Source organism: Lonchura striata, chromosome 5, assembly GCF_046129695.1.
Source record: "Lonchura striata isolate bLonStr1 chromosome 5, bLonStr1.mat, whole genome shotgun sequence".
Classification (NCBI taxonomy): domain Eukaryota; kingdom Metazoa; phylum Chordata; class Aves; order Passeriformes; family Estrildidae; genus Lonchura; species Lonchura striata.
This window is the reverse complement of record NC_134607.1, coordinates 64,970,970-64,996,083: the sequence shown is the minus strand read 5'-3', so window position 1 is coordinate 64,996,083 and position 25,114 is coordinate 64,970,970. Positions and strand designations below refer to the sequence as shown.

Here is a 25,114-nt window from a genome sequence, read left to right as displayed (position 1 = left end):
TTGGGAATGGTACCATCTGAGGAATTTCAACATATTTATGTATTAATGGACAATTTTTTAAAGAAGGTTGATTTCTTGCTGCTTTGAATGTAGATTACACCTCCACAGGCACAGAGATGTGACACTGATGCTGTCTTCTTTAGCTAAAACAAATGCTCCCAGTTAGTTATGTTTCAACTATTTCAGCACCCTGCCCTTATGGGAGCTATTTCTGCTCTGTTTTTCAAACTTATGTCTTCCTATACATTGCAGAATTGCACTCAGGATGGTGTGATGGGACAGGCTGTAAAGCCTTCATCGGGGCTCATGATATGTTTATCATGAGTTTAACACCCAGAGGAATTTATTGAGTACGCAGAATGACATGCTATTTATTTACAAGCTTCTCTTCTGCTAGATTTGCATGCCACTGTGCATGCTATTCCACTGTGTATAGATGTGTTCAGATGTGTTTCTGTGAGAGAGATGGAGGAAGCAAGATCAAGGGATCTTGACAACATTTTTATAAATTCAGGAAACAGTTGTACTCACTGAAGCCAATGAATACAGAAACTGAAAGACCTGACATGAGTTATGAAAGTTAGCAGTAAAACCCTCCTAACATACAGCCAGCCTTCTCACAGCTAGGCCTTTTGAGATAATTCCCAAAAGTAGCATATACCATATGGGAATGGCATTTATTGTGGATTTGACATTCACGATTAGTGAATTCCTCTCAACTTCAAAAGCAGATAGCCTTTGGCAAAATCCTGATGGATGCATTTGGCAGGTAAAGAGGGAGAGGAAGAAAAATTATTGAGGTCAACACAGAAAAAAAGAAATGGCTGAAATCTTAGTTTAAAATAGTGGCAGAGACCTGCTGGGAGCGGTTGGGAAAATGCCTGAGCTCGTTTAAAAAGACAATGAGCGGATGATTGATATTTAGGCCCTGACCCAAACTTTTATTAGCAACTTTATAAACCTTTCAGTTTGGCTTGAGGGATATCGTTTCCTGTCCAAACTTATCCACCTATATCCCTGTAGGGGGGGAAAATGAACAACAGATACAGATGCAAAATAGCACATAAATCTTAATTTGGAGAGCTGTGATGGAACTGAAAAGCCAGAAGAAAGAGAATTACAAGAATTTATTGTGCCTTGTCTTACTTTTTTTTGGGGGGTGGAAGGTGTGTATTTTTCCACATGGTTCAAGAAAAAAAACCACTGCTGTTTCTTCACCCTTACGTATTGTAGATGATACCAGTATGGCTTATCATAATTAAACCATATTTTTGTTGTTGATAACAAGATGTCAGATGTACTGAATATTTAATAAAGTTGTCTGAATTAAGTCTACCTTCCTTCCCCCGAGTGTTTCAGACAAAATAATTCCAAGGTTTCTGTGAGTAGGATGTAGGAGAAATGAACTGTCTTGCCAGTCCTCATAAAATTGTTAGTCATGTCACTGACAAGTCCTGGCATCTCTGTTCTTTGGAATTAAGACTTGAAATACCATGAGGAGGAGAATACAAGGTTCTTTCCCTTCTTTGTGGAAAACAGACAAAAACTGGCAACATCAGGCAGTTCCAAAAACCTGGTCACATGCATGTGTTTGAAGGGAAGGTTTAATTCTCTTCAAGGTGCAGTGTAATTATGGCATAGGTCCATCTTCCCAGAAGAGATGAGCATTTGCTGGGGCAGGAGAGCTGAAAGTAGGCAAGATTTTGCTCTGCCGTTACTGAATCTCCCAGCTGCATCAGTCAGTGGCGGATGGGGAAGAGGGAGAGGGTGGGGTAGTTAAAGATGTGTCTATAACTGCAGGAGTGCATCAAGAAAACACAGCATGTCACAGCTCCTTTGTGTTCAGACAGCAATTAAAATTTTAGACCTTCTCTTAATGGCAGTTACATGTTTTCATCTTCTCTGTGTTTTCATCTTAAGAAGTGGGAATCTGTGCTGGAAATGTTAAGATGTTCTGGTGAGTCATGTGGGGATCAGTGCAATACAATGCATTTCCTTTATTGTGTTTCCCCATCCTAAAAATGTGTTCTAAAAAATCATGCATGTATAAAACTAAAACTACACACAGTTAAATTGAAACATGTTGTAATACAGAATTAAAGTCATATATTCTCCACACCTGTGTTAATATAATACACTGTGATCTTTAATCACATATCTCATCCTTTATTCCCACATTTTCCTTGATCCATTAGTTGAAAAATTCTCTTCTTCACTTATACTTAACTTCTAGATACTGATTCATGTCATTACTATCCCAGAAATTGTCACTGCTCTTGTGATGTATTTAGGGTGCTCTCTCTGCATAGATCTTACTCAATCTATGCCTCTTCAATACTTCTACAAGTTTGAGGTGCTTTTATTATTATGTTATAGCTTTAATATATGGAGGAGATAACAGTCTTCTAATAGAAGATTGCCATCTTTAGAAATCCAGGGTATGATTTTTGAATAATATTCCTTATTTTAATAATCTTTGTCTAGCTCTGCTTTCAATCTAAGAGAAACAGTGTATTTATCACTCATTTTTGTGCAGGTGGAGATAACCTGTGACTTTCATCCAAACTGCAGAACTCTTTAAGCACAGAAGTGACATTCAGCTTCCCTGAGGAGTGCATACTCCTTGTCTGCTGCATCATTTAACATCCTCATTCCAATCCCTAGAGCGGATGCAGGTTTTCACATACCAGTCTCATTCATTAATGTCATTTTCAGGTCAGCATCAGTTTTGTTACTAAAGAATGGAAGGGTCTGTGTCCTCATTCATATATGTTTAATTCATGCAGTGTAGACAGTCATGTTTTGATCTTCTGAGTAATAATATCTTTTAGTTAATTGAGAGGTACTTCTATACATATTTTCTGAGTGTATCTCTAGTTTCTCCTTTATAGGGAAAAGTAGAGAATAGCCAAACCAGAAGATTGATTGCCTTCTAAGGAAAAAAAAAAAACAACAAAAATTAAATGCTTTTTGATTTGTGGCTATCCTAAAATTTCCCTGCAGAAATGCAGATTCCTAACTGCAAATTTAACCCTATTGATTTGATTTACTTTACTGATTTTCATGGACATCTTATTGTAGTCTCTTTTCTCAGTGAATGCCATTATTTTACAGAAGTGTGCTCCCTGTTTTATTGGCTGAGGGAAATGCCCCAGCCCAGATTTGGACGTTGTCACCAGTGACATCCACAAACATGTATCATTCCCATGTGGGAACAGGGCCATGCCCCAGAGTAAGCCATGCTTGCTGTGAGCAGTGGTGACTTGGTCACAGCACCAGGAATCCTGCATTGTGATATAGTACATAGGAAAAAGCACAACTGAAAATAACCTTTGGCTTTTAAAACAGGATTTACTTAGCACTGTTAAAAACGGATATTGTAGTAATTTAAATCTAATAAACAAGAACATTTTTCTCAGCTGATTTGTTTTTCTCCTCATTGAAAGAATTAAGATGCAGCCTCACTCCCACTGAAGTCATGGCAAGTGTTTGGCCGCTGAAGTAAATTGAAGCAAGATCAAATTCACACTCCTCACTTTCTTCAGCTTGCATAAGTAAACTAAAGACAGTCAGTTCTTTCTCCTCTGCTAAAGGATGGCAGTGCTAAATCATCAGCTCCACTTGGAAATTAGCCACATTTAAAGGATTATTTAGTTTCATGCAGTGTTCCACGTACAAGATTTTCTTCCCCCTAAGAGTGATCCATTCTTTAAACATGGAGAACATTTTGGTGCCAAGAATTCTTTTGAAAATTTGACTGGATGAGTACACTTGCTTAATGTTCAGAAATGGTCCTTTTGAACATGCTACTTTACAATGTCATGCATTCTGTTCTCTGTATTGTTTTTGCTTTAAACCTGTTTCATTTTATAACTGATGAGATGCTTGACTGTTGCATCAGAGCAGTTAGTTAGTTAAGTTTCAGTACAGCTAGCTTATGTCCATGTCATGCATAATTTAATTACCCCTAAAAACACAGTTAAAATTATGTACAGCTCCTTGAGCCTCACTTAAACTGTCTGTGACACTGCAGTAATCCCAGTACCCTGACAGGGTGTTGCACAACTATGACTGGTTGGAATGTGGTCAACTGGTGATGTATAAAAGAGCCTAGAAATGAGTTTTTATTTTGCAGCTGTGCTTGCTCTGCTGGAAGAGGAAGGAAAACCAGAAAAAACCCTGCTCCTGTGGTATCAGCAGCTGTAAATCTGAATGCTTATGAAAATCAAGGAAAGTGTGTTGAGTGAAGAAATGGTGTTTTCCTCTTGTTTGTTATTTAATTAATTTTTGATGGTTTGTTATTTCTCAGAAAAATTATCTCTGACTCCTTTGAGGAAAAACATGAAGTGTTTATGTGAGAATGAAGATCTTACTATTGGAAGATTGTATAGTTACGCAAAAAACTTTGTCTGTTTTGTCTCAAAATGCTTTCTGGAGGCAGTGAGCATTGAGACTTATAATATACCCTAGCTTTATGATGGATGGGCACTGCTGTCCATGCAGGGAAAGTCTATTGTATATGCATAAACTAAATATAAATGTGAAGGCATTTATAAATAGAAAAACCAGCAAATTTCTTGCAGACTTTTTTTTTTTTCTTTTTTTAAGCTAGTGAACTTGAAGGTCAGATTCAACTATATGTTGCATTTTCTGTCATATAATTAGCATATATATAATGTCCTGGAGAGCAGCTTCCAGTCACTGACATCAACAGTTTACATAGCAGTTGAACTAAGAATAACCTTGGAGAACTGACCCATATCAACCTCTTAAGTGTAAACTGTAGCTCACAACAGTTTTTGTGTTTCAATGGTCACAGAAGGGCCTGAATTTGGTAAAAGAATTGTGTTCGAAAAATACGGAACTATTCTGCTGAGGGTTTGCTTTATTAAATCTTGGAATATGAGACGAAACAAAACTGAAAGAGTGATACTTGGCAAATAATTTCTGCTCCCATGGAAAAAGAAGGATGGGGCAACATCAAAAACAGCTTCCCTAGAAGAATGCAGGGAAGATACATCATAAATGGCATCAGCTTGGAAAAGGGTTTGAAACACTTTATTTGACTGCTTTTGCTAATGACATCTGTTAAGCAAATCCAATTCAGAGCAGTTTTAGTAATCCCAACATTGTTCTCCTTCTACACACCAATGGGAGGGGGGTGATCCACCTGACATCAGTGTCTGTCTAGCAGTGACCGTCTGTGGTCACTATGCAGGTAATCAAGTCACATCCTGTTTCCCTTTCCTCCCTCCCCATTTCTGCAGTTCCATTTATAGATGAGTTCCCCAAAGAAAGGTTGAGGAGTATAATGTCTCCTGTACTCACAGTCCTTTGGAGATAAATACACAAAGAGAGAGCAGAAAGAGACAGAAGTTCCTTTATATGTCAGAGAGATTGTCTAACTCTGTTTAAGGGAGACAATTTTAAAGATGGGGGAATGACAGAGGTATATCTTTGCAGAAATTTGAAAACACATTCTGTTTTCTGAACAAAATCCTGCTTATACCAGAATTTTGCATGGTGTTGAACCACAGAGTTTGAGAGCTAAGAGGTTATTGAAGGCATCAAAATTTTGTAATTAATTTATTGGACCTTTTTAGGATGGTATTAAATCTTCCTGTGCATCATCCATGCAACCTAGATTTCTTTCAGAAAGATTTCTCACAAAATCTGTAACAGAGCATTAGCTTACATGACATCCTGCCCCAACGTAATAAGTGTAAATACTACTAATAAAAAATATCCCCCACCAGTATTAAATAAAAGCCGACTTTTGTATACTGAGCACATCCATGGGTCATATCACCCAAATCTATATTTGACGAGGGTTGTGTGCAGGTGCTTGTGCATGCTTTGCCAAGGGAAGCTCTGGTTCCCAGGTTCCCGAGTGATGGATCTGCACTCGGTGTCTCTTGGGGCTCTGGGTGCCGGGGCCATGATGAGTTCCGTGCCCGGGGCCATGATGAGTTCCGTGCCCGGGGCCATGATGAGTTCCATGCCCGGGGCCATGATGAGTTCCATGACCGGGGCCATGATGAGTTCCGTGCCCGGGGCCATGATGAGTTCCATGACCGGGCTGGGACGGCGGGCGGGGCTGGCCTGTGATGCGGTCTGGGCTCTGTGACAGCACAGGGGCCGTGTCACAATGGGGGCAACTATAAAAGGCCCCAGGCCGGTGCCGCTGCCCCAGTAGAGCCTCGGCAAGCGGTGAGTACACAGCAGAGGGGAGAGGGGGCTGGAGGAGGGCTGGGACAGGAGCGCCGGTCCCCGGGGCTGCCCCGTCTCCAGGGCCCAGCGCCCGGCGGGAGGGCCTTGCCGAGGCCGCGGTGCGCGCGGGGGCAGCGGTGCAGCCTTGCCAGCTGCCGGGGGCCCTTTCCTTCCTGCCACCACATCCCTGCCGCTCCTGCCTCTCACTGTCTCCATTCTGGCCCCACTGAACCCCTCCTGTGTGTCCTCCTGCAGACCATGGCTTTACTGTCACTGCTGTTCGTGCTTGTGCAAAGCCTGATCCAGTACCCCCAGCCAGCTGGGGATGGGCTGGATGAGGCCACGCACCAGAGAATGCGGGAGCGTCAGGAGCTGCTGGAGCGTGAGATGGCCCGGCTGATGCAGGAGCTGGAGCAGGGGCCCCTGCAGCAGCAGGATGAGGGCTGGGGAGCCATGCTCTTTGGTGCCCTGCAGCAGTGGCCATTCTGGGTTCTTGCTGGCATCCTGCTCCTCTTGGGCCTGTGGTTGGGCTGCAGGAGAAGGAGCTGTGAGGCCAGCAGCAGCAGCAAGGACCAGAGCTCCCGCAAGACCTTGGGAGATGAGAGAATAACGGAACAGGAAGAAGACACCGCTGATCCAGAGGAAGGTGGAGAACACAGTGGTATGACTCTGGAGGCAGACGACAGCGGCACTGAACATGACAGAGAAGGCAGTCCTGTGGCTGCGGATGACGGAGATAAGGATGATGCCATTGAAGACAATTCTGATGTGAAGATGGAGGAAAACAGCAATGTCAGGAATGGCAATTATGATGTGAAGGAAGACAGCGATGTCAGCAATGGCTATGACTTAAAGAAGGAAGGACAGAGTGATGGGGATGTGCCAGGAGATACTACCACTGAAGGAAATGAAGAGGAGCCTGGCAATGTTGCGGGAAATAAAGAAGATCTAGATGAGGCAAATGAAGGAGAAAACAAGGATGTGCAGGTGGACCAAGACAAGGACACTGGAAAGGAAGAAGGAGAAGGAAATGAAGAAAAAAACAATAGTGCGACTAGGAAGGCAGGCAACAACACTGATGTAAATGAAGGTGAAGACAATGTAGATGGAATGGAAGAATACATGGATGTGAAGGTTCAGGAAAGCAGAGGTGCCAATGACCAGAGAGGCAAGGACTGGACTGGGCAGGAAGATAGCAATGAATGTGGGAATGAAATTGCCCATAGTGGTTTTCCTGCACTTGAGGAAGAAAATAAGGATGTGATAGAAGATGGCTATGGTAGAAACAAGGAAGAAGAACAGGCTGATGTGAATGTGGAGGGAAACAAGAATAAGGATAGACAAGGAGAGGAACAAGGTAATGTGGCTGCCAGTGAAAAAGGTGGCAGTGATGGTTACAGGGAAGAAGGTGCCAGTGGTGGACTTGAAGACAGAGAAGACACCCAAGATCCTGGGAATGAGCAGGACATCCTTTTAGTGGATAGTATAGAGTGGCCTGTGGAGGACCTGGAGAGAGGCTGCTCAGTGACAGCTGAGCTGATGGAGAGCTTCACGCGTGTCTTTGTGGACAGCGTGAGCGATAGCTTCGATCCGGTGCCTCAAGAAGCCATCGGGGTGGGCAGCGCCTTTGAGGGCTGGAGTCCCCGTGAGTGGGATGGGGTGTACCGTGTGCTGGTCCCACTGAATCCCCCGCCAGGGCACGCCTTCCACCTAGAGCCAAGCAGTGAAGGGCAGACGGCAGCAAGGACCTTCAGCATCCGTGTGGAGCTGGTGTGCACGTGCGAGAGGGAGCAGCTGGGCGAGAAGCCGATGTGCCTCCTGCACCACTCGCAGGAGGAGCTGCGGCAGAAGCAGCAGCGCAGCCTCCTGGAGACACTGTGCACCGGCTCCTACCTGGATGTGGAGAAAACCTCCCGCTGGTTCTTCCAGATGGTGAGATGCTCGTGGCTGCATGTGCCTCAGTCATACTCATGGCACTTGGTGTTTCAGCCCTGCAGCCGGTCCTGCCAATTCCAGCTGAGCAGAGGCAAGAGGACCCTGTCGGTGGAGATGCTTTTTGGGGTGCGCCAAGGGGACTCTGACATCTTTGTGGTCAACCAGCCTATAGAGGCCCAGAAAGGCAGCTCCAGTGACATTGTGAGCAGTCAGCCCGCCAAGGCCAACATCCTCGCAAGCACAGCGTGGCATGAGACATTCGCTGTGGCAGAGGCAAAATTCTTCCAGCGCATTGCCAGGCAGATCCCGTGTAAGAGGTTGCACCTGAAATACCTGCAGCTCTTCACCTGCATGCTGAGTGGCACAGGTTTTTCCACCTCTACCTGGAAAACTCTGGTCATGCATATATTAAACATCTCACCACCGGTCTACTGGCACAGGAAGGAATTTCCACTGCGGCTGTGTGACATCATGTCATTCCTGCAGTTCAGCCTGAAATGGAAACGCCTGGACCATTTTGTTCTAGGCAACGAGAAGCTTCCTGCGGAGATCAGCTTGCCGCCAGCAATGCGAAAGGTTGAGCCGCTCAACCTCTTTGAGTACCTGGCCCGAGATCCGGATGCCCACAGAAAGGCGGTGGAGGCTTTTGATCAGCTGCACTTTCGCCTCTGGATGATGCTCTCCAACACTGAGAGGAGTAAAGTGCACGAAGCTCTGATGGAGAAGTTCGCAGCCGATTGCTGCGACCTCGACTCTTTGTGATTGCTGCATTTCCCCTGGCACTCCTGACAGAGATGCTTGCCTGCTCCTGCGGAAGGAAGATGCTGCAGCACAGGGATTCGTTGTGCACACACTTCTCTGAGTGGCCTTGCCCTTCACCTTCCATTTACAGTGGTGCTGTTGCCTAAGTCTAGGAGGCAGAAACGGGCTCCACCTGCACATCCTTCCAGAAGAACAACAGTGAAGCTGATGGAGGTTGCTTGGAATACCTCGAAGACAGCAACCTAGCCTATTAGGGACTTAATGTAGTTATTTAGTGAGTTGTAGTTTTAATTAGACTTGTTTCTTAGCGTTCGTGCCAGAGGCCCTTTAGCATTGGCAGTATAGAACTATTTTGCAAAGTTACCCTTAGTGTAGAGAAATAGAGTTTAGACTAGATTAGTTTAAACCCTTAGTTTCGAGAATTCCCGTTAGTCTAGAGAATTCCCCTAGTTGCTTGTCTGCTTTTAAATAATACTTGAATACCTATGTTTGAGAAACTAATAAAAGAAGTTTCTTAAATTGCCTGAAATGTGTCATTCTTTGTACGTAAGCCTCTGTATCTGAGAGAATGTCCTTCCTATACCGCTATCTGAAATAAAGACTCTTTGCAAAGAGAGATGGTGGATATATTAAGTATGCTGTCTCTTGAGCATTTCCATAGAAGTGCTTGAAGTTTGAAGTGAAAATGCCCTGAAGTGCCTGAGATTTTGCAGCAGAGCACTCCTGAACTTTTTTAGCAATCTTTGGAAAAGTTTTCTTTACACAGTCACTTTTATATTCTCCTGGGGAACCATCAGTCCTAAAAGATGAAGACAGAGTAGTCCCTAACTGCAAAACATGTGCTTTAATACATCTTTATTTGGCTTCTCATAACCACGGTTTTGACACAAAATTGGGACCGCAGAAAGTAATTTTTCTGTTTTTCTGTTTTCTCTATTCCTGATTATCTGTATCCTTTTGGAGAGGCCCTGCTGGTCTATGAATATAACCTTTTCCACCAGGGCTATGTAACATTGTATGGCATTGAGAGCCACTTTGCATGCACAGCTTTACCCATATGAGATGCAGCTAAAAAAATACAATTTACATCTTGCAGTACATAGTAGAGATTCATAGTAGTTTGGAAGTATTTATTCTCTTTGCCTTTGTATTTATTCTCTTTACCAATGCATCTGGGGTCATCTGATCAATTTTACCCTCAAAATACCTTAGGAATTGGATAAATCGCTGCAGTCATGCTATAAATACTTTATCTGAAAAGTTTGGTTGAGAATTTCTACAGTGCCCATGTAAATCTTTATGTATACTCTCCAACATGAGAAAGGACTTGATCCTACCTAAAGGAAAGTGAGGCAACCTCTGTTTTTTGTTGTATATATTTTGAAATTTATACAGCCATTAGTTTCAGAGTCCTTCAGATGTGTCATTAGATGTAGCTGTTTTGAAAGATGTTGAGATGTTCTCTTTCTGATATTTTAGCTGTAGCTTGTCTTTAAAAAAATGTCTGTAACTGGTCACAAAGGGAATTCTGAGTCTCAGCCAAGCTGGTTCTACATTGCTGCATTCCTGCACCATGCTGGAGTTGAGGAATGGTAGCATGATCACCACACATGTGCCTTGATGCTAACAAGTCTAAGTATGTTTTATAAATACAAATATGTGTTATCAAAACAGAATGACATTTTTACTTTTGAAGCCTTTTCTGTGGCTATGCTGCTGGAGATTTTTTAAGTAAGCAATGACCATGCTGTTTTAAGCCAAGTCCACTGAGATACTGTGCTAAATAAATAAAACCCAGTCACTATTCCAGCTTCTACCACTCAGCAATGAAATATTAACCCAGAAGGGGAGTTAGCTGGATGCTTATTTAATCACCAAGCTGGAAAAAATGATTTAATTTGGAGGAAAACAGCAAAATGAGACTATACAACTGAGTTCTGAACATGTACTCATGAAAGGCCATCCCTGTAGCTAACTTTGTTACTTGTGAGAATGCTTGTTCTGTGTTAGCCAGGCTACAGAGATGCAGTGATTCAAATTGACAGATTGCTCTAAGCTTGAAAATCATTGGGAAATGTGCTTTTCGCAGTACATTTTTCCAGTGTAATATCCTTGGTGATAGTAAATATGTCTCATTGTGAAGGGAAATTTCAACACATAAGATTGGATTGTGTTGTTTTATGGAGTGTGACCAGTGATTAATTTGCCTGCAATTTAATCAACCCTCTGTTAATGTTTACTTGTGAAGTTTTATTAGGTCATGTTACAGTTGCAATCTTATCAATGATCATGCTCAGACTTTTACTTCCAAGCTGTTTTCAATAGTAAATGACTGGCCAAACCTGGTTCTTTGTTGCTTTGCAGCTTGTGTTGTCATCTACATCAGTAAAAAAGGAGTAAGTAGTGTTGTCATTTCAATCTGGAATATTCTGCGGATGTTTTCCTTATGATGTAGTGAAATAAATGATTGTACAAAGCATCACACAGGGTTTATTCCCACTTGGGCATTTCAATCATGAGGCAGCATTTTCCTTCACTGTTGTAGCTCTTCTAGGTGGGGTTTTTTACTGATAAATTCTGGAACTGTTAAACAACAGATGAGAAATGTCCATTTGGAATGGTCATTTCAGAGATCATTCCTTTCAAGCAAGAAAGAAATGGGAACTAGAGAGCAGTTTCAGTCATCATTCTTCATGTATGTGGAGAATCAAATCCATATATTTTTGCAATTGACATTCTTGCGAAGGCCCATGCTTTTATTTGCACAAGCATATAATTCATCCTTCCTTAGATCAAATTGCCTGTGTCTGCAGATGGGAAGGAATTTTTCCTCATATTCTGTATGTTAGTTATTTGTGTCCTACAGGTGAGGACTGAGGTTTTTATAATACCATCTTAACCATAAGCTGCTCCTAAGTGATCTTGCTAGCAATTAATAAACAAAGCTTTTAAAGTGTTACTAGTTTAGAAAACAAACCCTGACATCTTTGTCTGCACAAAATATATGTGAGAGAGGACAGTGCTGATATATAGCAGTGTAATGCCTAGCATAGGATATAATTTTTCAATGGGAAACAGGATTTTTTTTCCAAAGAACTGCCAAATAAATCTCACCTAGGGGAATAGGAGTGTCAGTGCATGACAATTTGTTTTCAGATTGTACCTTATGTATGCAAATGTGCCAGACAAATGCACACAAACTTAAGTAGAAGTGGTTGAGCAAAAAAATAATTATCATAATTATATTCCAAATAGATTAATAATGATAAAATATTTTTCCTTCCAGAGTGCTGTTTATTAGGCAGCATCAGAACCTAATATTTTTGCCTGTCATATGGTTTGTGAGAGATCTTGGAGAAAAATGTTTGGGTGGGGTTTTTTTCCTTTTATTTAATTCAAGACATTTTTTCCAAAACACTGGCCCAAATTTTCATAATGATCAGGATTTGCAAATGACTTTTGCAGTAAGTCTGGCTTTTCTATCAGGAATGCTATATTATCCATCCAGTGCCAGGAAGGTGGAAATACCCTTAATTTTTTGTCAGTTAAATACAGGATTTGCCTTTCTATCTGATGATTTCTGAATAGTTTAGCTTGGAGAGGTTGCTTGTGGAAAAACTGATTCACTTGTTTATTTCTTTTCCCCAAAGTAATGACTACCTAACAAGACTTAGCTATCCTTGTGCTCTTTTCTGTATGTTGTTTGTGTCATACAGAATTATGTCCACAGAATATTCATTTGGCAGAATGTTACAGATTTTTTTTGCAGTATTATAGATTCTTTCATTAGTTTTACAGAGCATAATTTTTTTCTTAATTACCTTTTGAAAGATATTTGAATCTACTGTTAATTCGCAGTAAAACTTTAGCATCAAATTTTTGATTTTAATAGGGATCTTAGAGGTGTTGTTACTGGATGTTCCCCTTACTATACCATTCTCATTGAATTGGAATAAATTGTCTTTGCAAATCCCTTGTTTGGCTGGAGAAGGAGGCCTGTGTAAGCAATGTGAAGTTCAACAAGGCCAAGTGCAAGATCCTACACCTGGGTCAGGGCAATCCTTGATATCAACACAGACTGGATGATGAATAGATTGTGTGATGACTAGTTTGAGTGCAGCCCTGCAGACAAGGTTTTGGCAATACTGGTAAATGAAAAAAAAAAAAAAAAAAAGGATATGAGCCAGCAGTGTGTGCTCACAGCCTGCAGAGCCAGCTGTACCCTGGGCTGTACCAGAGGAAGTGTGTTCAGCAGATAGAGGGAGGGGATTCTGCCTCTGCAGTCTGCTCTGGTGAGACCCCACCTACATTCAGTTCTGGGGCATTCAGTTCAAGAAAGACATGAAACTTGGAATGAACCTTGAGAAGAGCCCTGGCAATGGTCAGAGGGCTGTAACACCTTCCATATGAGGACAGGCTGAGAGGTTTGGTGTTGTTCCACCAGGAAACAAGAAGGCCCTGAGGAGACCTAATTGTAGCCTTCCAATATATAAAGGGGGCTTGTAAAAGATATGAGCAAGAATGTTTTTCCAAAGTCTTTATTGACAGGCAAGGGACAGTAGTTTTAAATTGTGAGAGAGTAGATCAAAACGGGATATAAGAAAGGCATTTTCTGTTATGAGAGTTGTGGGAAACTGGTACAAGTTGCCCAGAGAAGTTGTGGATGCCCCATCCCTGGAAGTGTTCAAGGCCATGTAAGGTGGGGCTTTGACCAAGCTGATCTAGTGAAAGATGTTTGTCCTCATACTCAGTTGAACTGGATTATCTTCAAATGTCCCTATCCACTATTTCCTACTCCTAATTATTCTTGGCTGGCATTGACTTTTTTGCTGCTTTATATTTGGAGCACCAAATACGGTGAGGTATTGATCGTTGAGCATGTGTATCCATGAGTATGATAATATAAATGTAATTAGTTTTCTTAGAAAGAAGGAAAGATATAGCACTCATTTTGCAAAGATATGTCTTTCATGGTTTCTAATTATGTTGAATTTCTGATTCTTCTATACCATACAGATAATTATAAAGAAAATTTTACGTAGAAAAATACTTTGTGAAAGTAAATATTACCCAGTTTGGAAGTAAAAAAAAAAGCCCAGAGAACCCCAAAGTTAACGAGGACTGTATTATTACTCTAGAAAGTCATACTCCAAGACTGCACTTATCTCACTGGTATACTCCATGCTGGTTGCATATATTTATAAAAGACACTGATGAGTCATATATAAACATTTTGATTATAAAGATTTTCTTCATTTTCCCACAGACTTGCTGCTTTCAAACAGCTGCATCCCATTCCTGGGCTCAGCAGAGGGACTTGATTTTCGAACCCTGCTGCTAGATGAGGAGAGGGGCCGGCTGCTAGTTGGGACAAAGGACCACATCTTCCAGCTCAACTTGGTTGATGTAAACAAAAATGTAAAAAAGGTCAGTGGGCTTTCTACAGAGTTTATCTCCTAAGTTAAATTTTGTTAAATTCTATTTTTGTTTGTTTTGTTTTATGTTTTTTTATTCATTTCTTAACAGGGTAACTGCAGATTCATTGTGCAATGCAATTTAGGAATATTTGGTAATCTCACCTCCCACAGTTATACATATTATCTTTAATCAGTTGAATTTCTCATGCTATATGATCTCCTGTGTGACTGATGACCTGCAAGAGATTAGCTATGTGGAAGAACCAAGCAGTGCATGAAAACAGCATCAAAATATCACCAACAGGAAAAATGTAGCTCAGAGTGTTTGCTTCTCAACTTCTCTGGTCATGGTTACCCTCCTCATTCAAAAGCATTTGGAAGGAAATAACTGAAAACAGCCCTTTCATTGCTTCCTGGCATCACTAGGATTGCTTTACTGTAATACTGAACAGAGCAGAGGCAATTTAGATGGTTTAAATTATAGTAAAATGTAAGTGGCAATTTTAGCATTTCTGTTAATATCTAGAATTACTAGTGATAGGAAAAGCTTTCACTGGGATCTGCTGTAGTCCCTTGCCCATGTCCAGTGACAATGTGTTAAATTGAGATAATAAGATGACAATTTAGCCTTCAATATTTCTAGTAGATATGGTGAACTGGAGCTTTTGTAAGCGCAGTTGACTGCTACGAGTGAAAACCAGATGCTTGCACGGGAACACATGAAAGCTGGTTTCCTGCTTCTTCCAGATATGAAGAAAATTTGAATTCTCAGCTGTGTTTGGTATTTTCTTTAGGCACCAGAGGGGGGTTTTAAATTACTGCATTCTGCTGCCAGCTCTGAAGAGGTAACTGACCCTGAATTAATGTGATTGCATGCAGGGGCTGAACAGGTGGAACAAGAGACTATTTTGCCCATGTTTGAGAGCAACACTTGCCATCATTGTATAGAAGAGATACAGTACCAAGCAGAATATCTTGTTCCTCATCTTGACTTCAGCAGTGCTGCACAGCCACTTTTGTAAAACTCAGATTCAGAGCATTTCAGGAAATTTCTTCCTAGGATGCTTTATCAAGCACTTAACTTGCTTCTGTCATCTCAGCAATTGACTCAAAATCCACCACCCCCTCAGGATATTGCATTAATAACAGCACTGCTAATTATAATTGCAAATTTTCAGACTACAAATTGATTTTTAATGTAGGCTTTCTGCAGAAAGCAAGTTTTTTTGTGTGTGAAAAGCAGACTTCTGTTTCTGTGGGATGCTGCTTGCCTCCTGAGAGATGCTGAGTTCTGTCACTTCCCATTATGTTCAGTGGGGCTTTATGAGCCCAGACCTTGCTGGAGGTGGCAGCACCCTGTGTGAGCCACCCCTCAGTCCAAGCTGGTGACATTTTGCCTTTGGCCAAGCCACCACTGATCATTATGGACCTTGTGCTTTCCAAGAAGAGCAGAACACACAACCAGGAGAACTAACCTGCAGTCAGACAGTGATATAGATATTACAGAGAAAAGACTCTGTATTGGAAGGAAAATGTGCCTTTCCTAAGATGAATAGAGAATGTATGCTTACATATCTGTGGTAACCTGAAAGGAGGGGAATAAAATTCCTAACCACTTGCATATCTAGACTAAATATGTGTGCAGGTTCAAATACTTCTACTTCTTTCAGTAGTAAACTAATAACAGTTCAACTATTCAGATGATATTTAATTTCTCAGAAAAAAATCATGTGAGGATAAATGTATCTAAGTGGGAAGAACTGACTTGAGAAGCCTTGCAGAGCATCCTGGTGTGACGATTTCCAGGGCCTCCCTGGGCATTCAACAACTTTGCAAATGTATCTTGTTGTGTAAGTGCCCAGGTAACACAAGGCAATGTCACACAAGTGTTTCTCTTTAATTCCTCTGCGCTTGGCTGGTTGAATCTTGTCAGAGGAGAGAAGGGATGAGACGAAGGAAGTAGCCTGAGGAACTGTGTATAAATCTCAGTTGCTGAGGAGGATGCTAGAGGATACTCTACAGTAGCAGGGAAGTGTCAGAGAGTAGCACTTGCCGGTGCTGTGTTTAGACTGACCGTAGTTTGGGTTGGCGCCAGGCCAGGCGGCTGGCTTCCAGGCTTTCCCAGCGTGAGGAAACCACACATGTTGGGACTACAAGGGTCTGAAGTGTGTCCTTTGTACTCCTCTGGAGTACGAGTTGTCTGGAAAAAATAATCTGCTTACACACAGCCACTAAAACGAGTAGAAATTGATTTGAATATTACATTCTGCCTATAAATGATGTGTTTATTAATGACTTTGAGGAAGGAGTGTGGCAAGCTGAGGGGGCAAGGGAAGTATAACAACTTTGAGACTAGAATGCAAGATTGTTCTTAGTTTAGGGTTTCCTTTCTTTAAAACAAAGCTGAACGTTAACTTTCAAATGCTCTGTGCTGGGTAGATTCATCTTATTTCAATAAAGCTCTCAATTTCAGATATTTGTTTTGTTAGGAGCTACTGATACCTTCAAAAGCCAGGTCAGAATCCCCAACAATTTATTTTCATATGTGGATATAATTACTTGGCAAGATTATATTTTAGAGTCTGAAGTTCTGTATTAAGACATTTCTGGAATAGTATTCAAAGAAGCATCCAAACCATTGCATCCTGCTCTCTTCTCTAATGTATACATATATATAATTTAATAACTTCCTTTTAAAAACCTATTTATTTACCTAAATTAGTTAATTTGACTTACATATATTAAGTTACGGCTTTATTTCCTGGCATATTTTCCTTATGAAATAAATCAATAGTTCTGCTGGAGTCCAAATTTCTTAAATTATTATAGTTGTTATTCAATATATTGTGTAATAGGTTGAAAACTTCCTTAGCTGGCAGCTTGAAAAAAAATCTGTCCGGTTTCCAGTGCTTGCAAACCTCATTATAAAGCAACAATAAATACCACAGTGTAATAAGCAATTCTTCCAGAATGACAGGCGAATGCAGAAAGCTAAAGTGATTATAGTCAATAAATATATAAAATTTTGCAACAGATAATCATCTTTCTGTAGCAGGGATATGTTTTCTCTGAAGTTTTCCTGTACAGAAGCGTTTAGCTTCTGTTGCTGGAGCAGCATTATCAAGTGCCACAGTCTTTTTTTGAAAGATCCTCATATGCCTGACAAATTCTGCACGCTGTTTGCAAACTGGAAGAATTGTGATTTCTTCCTGTGAGTGAAATAAAGATGTTTAGTGAAAGAAAGCAGTTCTACTGAAGGCCTCTGTGCCATTACCACCTGAAGTGCTGTGTAAAACAAAAGAATACTTAATAGCATGAGAAGCTAGAAAGCTGGAGAAGAAATTCTGTAGGAACACCAGGCTCTGGGATCCTGCTGGAACCATTACATTCGTACATTGAATTTTCTTGCAAGTTTGCTTAAAGCCTTTTCTATTTTAGTTCTTAAGCTAAATAAATAGGAAATACAAAATGTTGTCAGCTGGGTAAACAGTGAGTAAATAGCTGCAAAGCAGTGGTGCCCCTTTCTGTGGCTGTGCTAACAGTGCACGCAGGGTTACATGTCAGCGCGATTATCACGGTGTGATGCGCAGCGTGACCCGCCCAGCTCCGCGGGAATAGGAATGCTATCAAGGCCTGACAAGCTTTTGAAAAGCTGCCAACCTGCAGGAGCTGTCAGTGCTAGAAGACACAGCCCCATGTGGGCCAAATAGATAAACATGTCAGATCCCCAATAGCAACTTTGGAACAAGTTGTTTTCATCTGTCCCAGTGTGCACTGGCTCTGGGTCACAAATTATCATCACTTGGAGCATCCTTGGTTTGTAGTTGCTACTGTTTTTCTGGCATGTACAGCCAGCTTGTGACATCCTTGAATGCTCTCTTGTATTGACTATTAACTGTATTTCACAGGGAAAAAAAAATATATATATATGCATAAATGTATATTTATCTGCTGGGTAAGTGCTTTTGAAATAGCTGTATGTAATTTTTTCTATAACTCCACTGCTTGCCAGCAGTTCAAGTGGGCTTGTGTTTCAGCACTGTTTGCAGTGTGACACACCCATCTCTGCAGGAAGGGGAACATGTATGCAAATACATATGCATATTTATGTAAAACAGCACCCTTGAGATGCAGGAGCAGAATTTTACATTCATTGCTCTGAGAAACTTCCTGTCAGTCTATATAAGCGTGGTCTCAATTAGGAATGAATCCAGTGGGAATTTAGCCAGTACTGAAAGGAGGCTTTGGTTCTTGCCATCAGGCCTGAGCCTCAGGAACACATACAGAGTCTGAGGTGTTTATTGCAGCCTTGAAACACAGTAATACCAAGTTGATTCTTCTTAAAAAAAATGTGCTGCTTATTCTATAGCTCAAAGGAGGTTAGCTTCCTGCCTGTCAACAAAACTGCAGTCTGAGAGTGAAGCTTTCTTGACCTGTCAGAAGAAAAAGTTTGCCGGGAAACATATTTGAAGACCAAAGAGTCATGTGGAAACCACTGGAGATATTTAAATTTATGAAAGTGGAGCATTAGGATAATCTAGGGTAAACCTAGTGAAACTTCAGGTTAGTGGCTTTCAGAGGTACAGGCGATAACTTTGTGCTTGCTAGCCCTTGGAGGGGATCTGTTTACTCCATAAAGTTGTTTGACAGACTTAAATTCAGGCACCTGTGTAGACAAAGTGAAAGCTTTTGAAAAGTGTTTACAGACATAAAAGAATAGATAGAGCAAGACGTGAAGAAAGCAGTATGAATCCAGAATAACAGTCCTAGGTGGAAGAGTGTGTCTCTGTTATTTCCTTTTGCATTGTTGCCATAAATTATGTTCCCATAAACATCCGCTGTCATTTTTTGTGTTTTACCCATGTGTGTAGCTATAAAAAATAGCCAGTATCCTGCTCTCTGAAAACATTTCCTTATATTGGTCTTTGGCTTTTTCAAAGGTAGGATTTTTTTTAGTCTGAAGTGATAAACATGTCAGGAGCAATGCCATTTACCCAAAAAATCCTGGTGTATAGTTTCCTTTTAGGAGAAACAGACAATAATCAGAAGTCTGCTGTGGTCACACTGTGGAAAATGAAGTGTAGAAGCACTGAAGCCTTTGAAGAATTAACCCAGTGTAAATCAAATCAGCATCTAGTCTATTTTCTTTAAGCTTTCACATGTACTCATAACATGCACTTTTCAGAAAACCCTTGAGGCTGGAAGTACTGGCTGCTACTTGTGTTGGAGATCACAGTTTAAGAGGAGAACTGGGGCATGTGGAGATGTTCCTTTGTTGCAGACAGATGCAGTATTAAAGCCCATTTGGTTCTAATATGAGGTTTCATTCTAACAGCCACCTGCCAAATTTAAGCTACCAAAATCTTGTGTCTTCCAAATACACAACTTTTATTTTCCTCTGACTTCCAGTGCGTTTTACTCAGTTTGACAGCTCCATGAAAATAAAGAATGCCATGCACTGACACTGGCATTCCTGCTGTGTTGTAAATCACTTTGAAACAAGTCTCATATTCTCTCTTTCCCCCATCCTGTTACATCAGATTATATGTATCCTATTTTCTGTTACTATGAAAGAATTGGAGATGGAAATTCTGGTTAATTTATTTCATGGATGTGTGTTGCAGGTATGGGAAATAGTACTATAGGTAAAGGTCTGTGGCAGATGTAAAAAATATTAAGGATACATTCTTGGCTATTAAGGATCTCTTAAGTATTTCTGGGAGTTAGCTAAACCTTGATGAAACTGCTATAAAGAAAGCTAGATTGAAAAACACTAAGGACAGCCCAGTTAGTTTTCAAATTCAGGGAGAAATATAGATGAGAAACGTAGATGTATCAGCTTCCTTTGTTTGCTGATGACTTCAAAATACTGAATTCCAGAGTACAGCAATTACAGTGGGAGTCAGTTACAAGACCTGCTTGGGATAAAATTCCTGTCAAGATTTGTGTGTGACAACAATTTGTCCAATTCCCCAAGCTGTGAGCTTCCATAGTGCCCACATTAATGCAGCAAATGTGAGATATTTATAGAGAACAACCTGTATATAAATATGGTATGCTAAAATCAGATTATTTTCTCGTTAATTAGTGCAGTTGGTTAGAGCATGGTGCTAATAATGTCAAGGTCATGGAGTCACTCCCTGTACAGGCCATTCATTTAAGAGTTGAATTCAATGATCCCTGTAGGTCCCTTCCAACTCAGAATATTCTGTGATAATTGTAACACTCTTTGTTTTCCACTAAATAATACACAGAATGCATTAAATTCTTTCCAGTGTTTTCTGGGAAATTCAGTAAATTTTTAGTGCTTGCAGTAATTTTCAGTGAAGTGGCCTGGGGTCAGTATACAGCAGTGACAAATGTCCTAGTTCTCAGGATGCAATCCTTGAACACCCACTCTTGTTGCATTGGGGCATGACATTTGTGATACTGTCTTATGCAGCAGGGGGACATTCTTATTGGATCACTGCTGTATGTTTTCTCAGTGCTCCTTGATCTTACTGTTTTTCTTTGCTTTTGTTTTTTGAGCTATGAATTACAAACTTCTTCAGAAAATCAAGAAAATAAATTTTTCAAAGTCACATTATTGTTATTTTACTGGTGGGAAAATTGAGACCTGACTGTCACATATAGTAAGGCAGTAACAAAACTAGGATTAGACTGTATCCTGGTTTACTTCAGTCTGTTTGGCTCATGTTGCCTCTTTACTGTATTCATTTTATGGTCCCATTGAGCTAAGCCATGATTTTTTTTTTTTTTTTTTTTTTTTTTTTTTTTTTTTTTTTTTTCACACAGTGGAGTAGTTTTTCATGGAGAAGATTTTCTTAGGGGGAGTATATTGCATATGCCAATGTGACAAAGGGTTTACAACTCAATCTGGCTTTGTTCTTTGGAAACTGCAGTTGGGACTGTCATATGGGGAATTTACCCATACCAATGAGCCTAAGCTTCTGAGTTATGGTGTACATGCTTCACAAAGCCTTAATAAGACATTTTGATGCCCAGAAAGCTGTAATTTTATTGCATACCTTACCTCAAGCATCAGTATGATGAATATCTAGTACACAGAATGAAACAAGGAAAGAAAGTTGGCCTTCTCTTTCTGCATCAAGCAGCTGTTAAAAATCTGTGTTTTCATCTAAATGCTTTTATCACTTTTTATTCCTTTAAAATAGGAAGGGAGCAATCGCTTTCTCACCAGGCCCCAGATTTGGTGTGTGAGTGTTTTGAGAGGTGCTGATCAGCTGATGTCCTTCACTCCTGCTAGGGATACACCCTGCTGGTGCTCCATGCACCACTAGCCGAGCACTTCACAGAATCACAGAATCACAAAATAATGAGGTTGGAAGAGACCTAAGATCATCAAGTCCAACCTATGCCCTAACACCACAACTAGACTATAGCACCAAGTGCCAAGTCCAGTCTTTTTTTAAACATATCCAGAGATGGTGATTCCACCACCTCCCTGGGAAGACAATTCCAGTATTTTATTATTCTTTCAGTGAAAAATTTTTTCCTAATATCCAACCTAAACCTTCCCTGGCATAGCTTGAGACTGTGTCCTCTTGTTCTGCCAGTTGCTGCCTGGTGGAAGAGACCGACCCCCATCTGTCTGCAACCTCCCTTCAGGACGCTGTAGGGAGCAATAAGGTCACCACCACATTGGGGTGTCTGGTGCCAGGGGCTGCACTGACTGAGAAGTGCAGCAGCACGTGCATCGGGCACGGGAGAGGCTCTGGTGAAAGCCCCAGGGCTGCTGAAAGCCGACAGCCTCAGTGGGACACTCAAGTGCTTGCTGCTGGCATGAGCGTGGCTGTCGTGGGGACGTGAAACTGGCAGGAGTCACGTTGGTCAATTGGTCTCACTCCCTGCTATCAGCACCACCTACCTCATGGAGCAGTTATTCCTTTTGTAACCCAGCTGTTCTAAGTGGCCCTTTGGGATACTTCATGCAACTTCTTTAGGAATGTTGTTGCTGTGGGACAGATCCTTGTTACTCCAATGTTTCAGATTTAATTTTTGTTAAAATCTGTGATCTATGATATATATTTATTTATGAGCTTTTTATACCCATTTCCTCTGGCTGTTTATAATTCTGGTCTTCAGAGCCCTTTGATTCTTCCTTCCTAATTTAACCCCACTTGTATTAGTGGTGTTTTCCAACTTTCTGTCACCTGCATGTGTCGTGGCAGAGTTCTGGGTTTTTATCAAGGCTGCTGAAGGGTACAAGAAACAGGATGAGCTCTGACACTGTTCCTTGAGGAAATTCATGAGTAGTTTTCTACCTCAAGTTCTTTACTTATTAGACCATTTTTTTTCTTGTACTAGTGCCTGTTTTTTGCAGCTGCGCTAATTGTTTCCACGTGACAATTTAGTAAATACTTAAGTGGAGCCATGGGGAAGAGCAGCTCTAGCACCTTAGTGCACTTCAGCTCGGTTATTAAAGTACTAAAGTACAATATTAGACTGAACCAATGTCTGTTTACCAAGTTATGTTGTTTTCTCTACCACACTCCATTTTCATTGGAAACTTGTGTTATCTCTTCCCTCACTAAAAACTTGCTTTGAAACCTTACAAACAGATGAAGACCAATGGTTTTTTTAATTGTTTAGGTAGCTTACGGTCTTCCTCTTTTGTATTTTGGACAATATATAACATTTCCACTCATTTTATGAAGTCCTGCACCGTGCTAGATTTAGAAGCCTATCTAGAAGTGATTAATGAAAAAGCTGTAATTTCACACAACTTTTTTTTTTGCAATCAGACTTAACTGTTTTATTTTGAGAACCCCTTCTCCTAAGGATTTATAGTCTAAAGTGTTATCTTAGGAACAAAATCTGATACTGAGATAGATACATAGATACTGAAAAATGAGCAAAATATCAGTATTATTAATTGATGACAGATAACAGCTCTTTTGGAATGAGAAGGGTGGATCCATATATTTTATATATATATATATATATACATGCACACACACATAGGTATATACATATATGTGTATATATTTATATACATATATGTATATATATTTATATATATATACAGCATCCACATGCCAATTTATATATCTATATATAAACAATACACATTTTTAACAATTTTTTCTTTCCTTTTCATTCCTTTCTCATAGTAAAAATGACTATTTAGTGGACAGGAAAATGTTACTTTTAGAAATATGCTGCTCCTGATTTAGAAAGACCTTTGTGGTTTTAAATGTTTTCTTTCAATCAGAAATCAATTTCCATCTACCCTTTAAAGTGATACCTTATCTGTCCTATGCTTATGTACTGCTTAATTTCATACTCCTGGGAGGTATTCTTTCTCTCTGATAGTAAAGAGCTTATTAACTTTCATTTATTAGGAGAATTTAATTTCTTTCCTGTTGCTAAAATTAAGAAAATATTTGAAGAATGATTTAAAATTAATGGTAAGGTTGTTGTTTTTTTTTTTTTTTAATTGGGCAATAGAAGATAAAATCTGGAAATCATGACAGTAGCCAACCTTTGGTATTTTGATATGGTTATTTTAAAATGAAAATAAACTGAAGATTAAGAAAAGAATTCTATTTAAGTATACAGTTCACATATTCCAACTAGTTGCATTCTTGCCTTAAATTCAATAACTCCATTAAGCTATTCTAAGATTTTTCCAGACATTTCAAATACAGATACATATATACTATAAAATATATTAAATATATAATTTGTACTGTTTGTAACACAAAATGATTATAGCTTAAGTCAATGTTGTTGTCACCTTTAATATATAGTGCCTGGTTATCTGTCTTTTGTTTCCATTCCTTGAAGTTTTTGTTTATTGAGGAATTTGGGAAAAAAAAAATAGAATTTGTTAATAAGTTGTTACCATTGTGAATAAAGCATGTAAATAGAAAAAATATTAAAAATTTACCAATTTCAAAGCTTCAAACCATTTTAAAGCGCAATGATTTTAAATCTAACAGAAACTACAGAAGCATATGGTCTTACTTTTTTGGGATTTTGTAAAACTAAGTAACTCATCAGAATTAAATATAACAGTAAAACTTAATTTCACCCCCTACAGAAAAGTCAATACAGATGTGTAATGTTACTTGTGTCAGGGTTGGAGGGAACCAGACCTGTGGTACTGTTACACAGCATGTCCTGTAATAAAAAAATGAGGTTTATGCTTTCTTGCTCAGCACATCAACTCATTATTTATTATGCAATTTTCTTGATCTATTACAATTTAGAACTGACAGTTTCTGGGAACCTCTCATTTCTTAGATGTAATGCAAATAAATACCACTTTTACTACCCCATATATAATTACAAATTGATTTTCAAGTTGGACCACTTACCTTCCCTTTTCATTGTCTAATGTGGCCTTATTATGCTAAATACTGAGTCTGTTGAGTAACTAGAGAGTAAAACAATTGATTTTTTAATATAATTGTCTGTGGTCAATTACCATACAAGTGGGGGTGTGTGTATTTCCGCCTTGTAGGACAAACAGTAATTTCCATGAAGGAATCTGTAGAAGAATGGAGAATAAGTCAAGTCCATTAACACTTCTGATGCCTCGAAGCAGATGTCTCTGTTTTTAACTCCTCCAGTTCTTCTGTGTATTTGACAAGGAGAGCTGAGCATTTCAAAATCCTGAAGAGACATCCTGTCTGCCTAATTGGATAACTAAACTTTTGCCAGACATCTCCCAAGCCCCTTGGCCTCTAGGCTTTGCTATAAATGATTCAGGCATCTTGGAGAGAATTGGTCATAAATTTTATGTACAAGAGAACTGACAGCTC

General features: G+C 40.0%; 2 protein-coding genes across 4 annotated transcripts in view; both read left to right on the top strand.

Moving 5' to 3' along the window:
• SEMA3D (semaphorin 3D) overlaps nucleotides 1-25,114 on the top strand; it is a 134,353-nt gene that overhangs the window by 42,900 nt on the left and 66,339 nt on the right. For all 3 annotated transcript variants that reach the window (XM_021539566.2, XM_021539570.3, XM_021539567.2), the window contains exon 3: nucleotides 14,174-14,334. In XM_021539566.2, the coding sequence (XP_021395241.1) occupies nucleotides 14,174-14,334 (161 nt within the window). The remainder of the gene's footprint in view (nucleotides 1-14,173; nucleotides 14,335-25,114) is intronic.
• On the top strand, nucleotides 6,790-8,908 carry LOC144246282 (inositol 1,4,5-trisphosphate receptor-interacting protein-like 1). Its single transcript, XM_077783141.1, has one exon. The coding sequence runs from the start codon at nucleotides 6,874-6,876 to the stop codon at nucleotides 8,905-8,907; it is 2,034 nt and encodes a 677-aa protein (XP_077639267.1). The 5' UTR covers nucleotides 6,790-6,873; the 3' UTR covers nucleotide 8,908.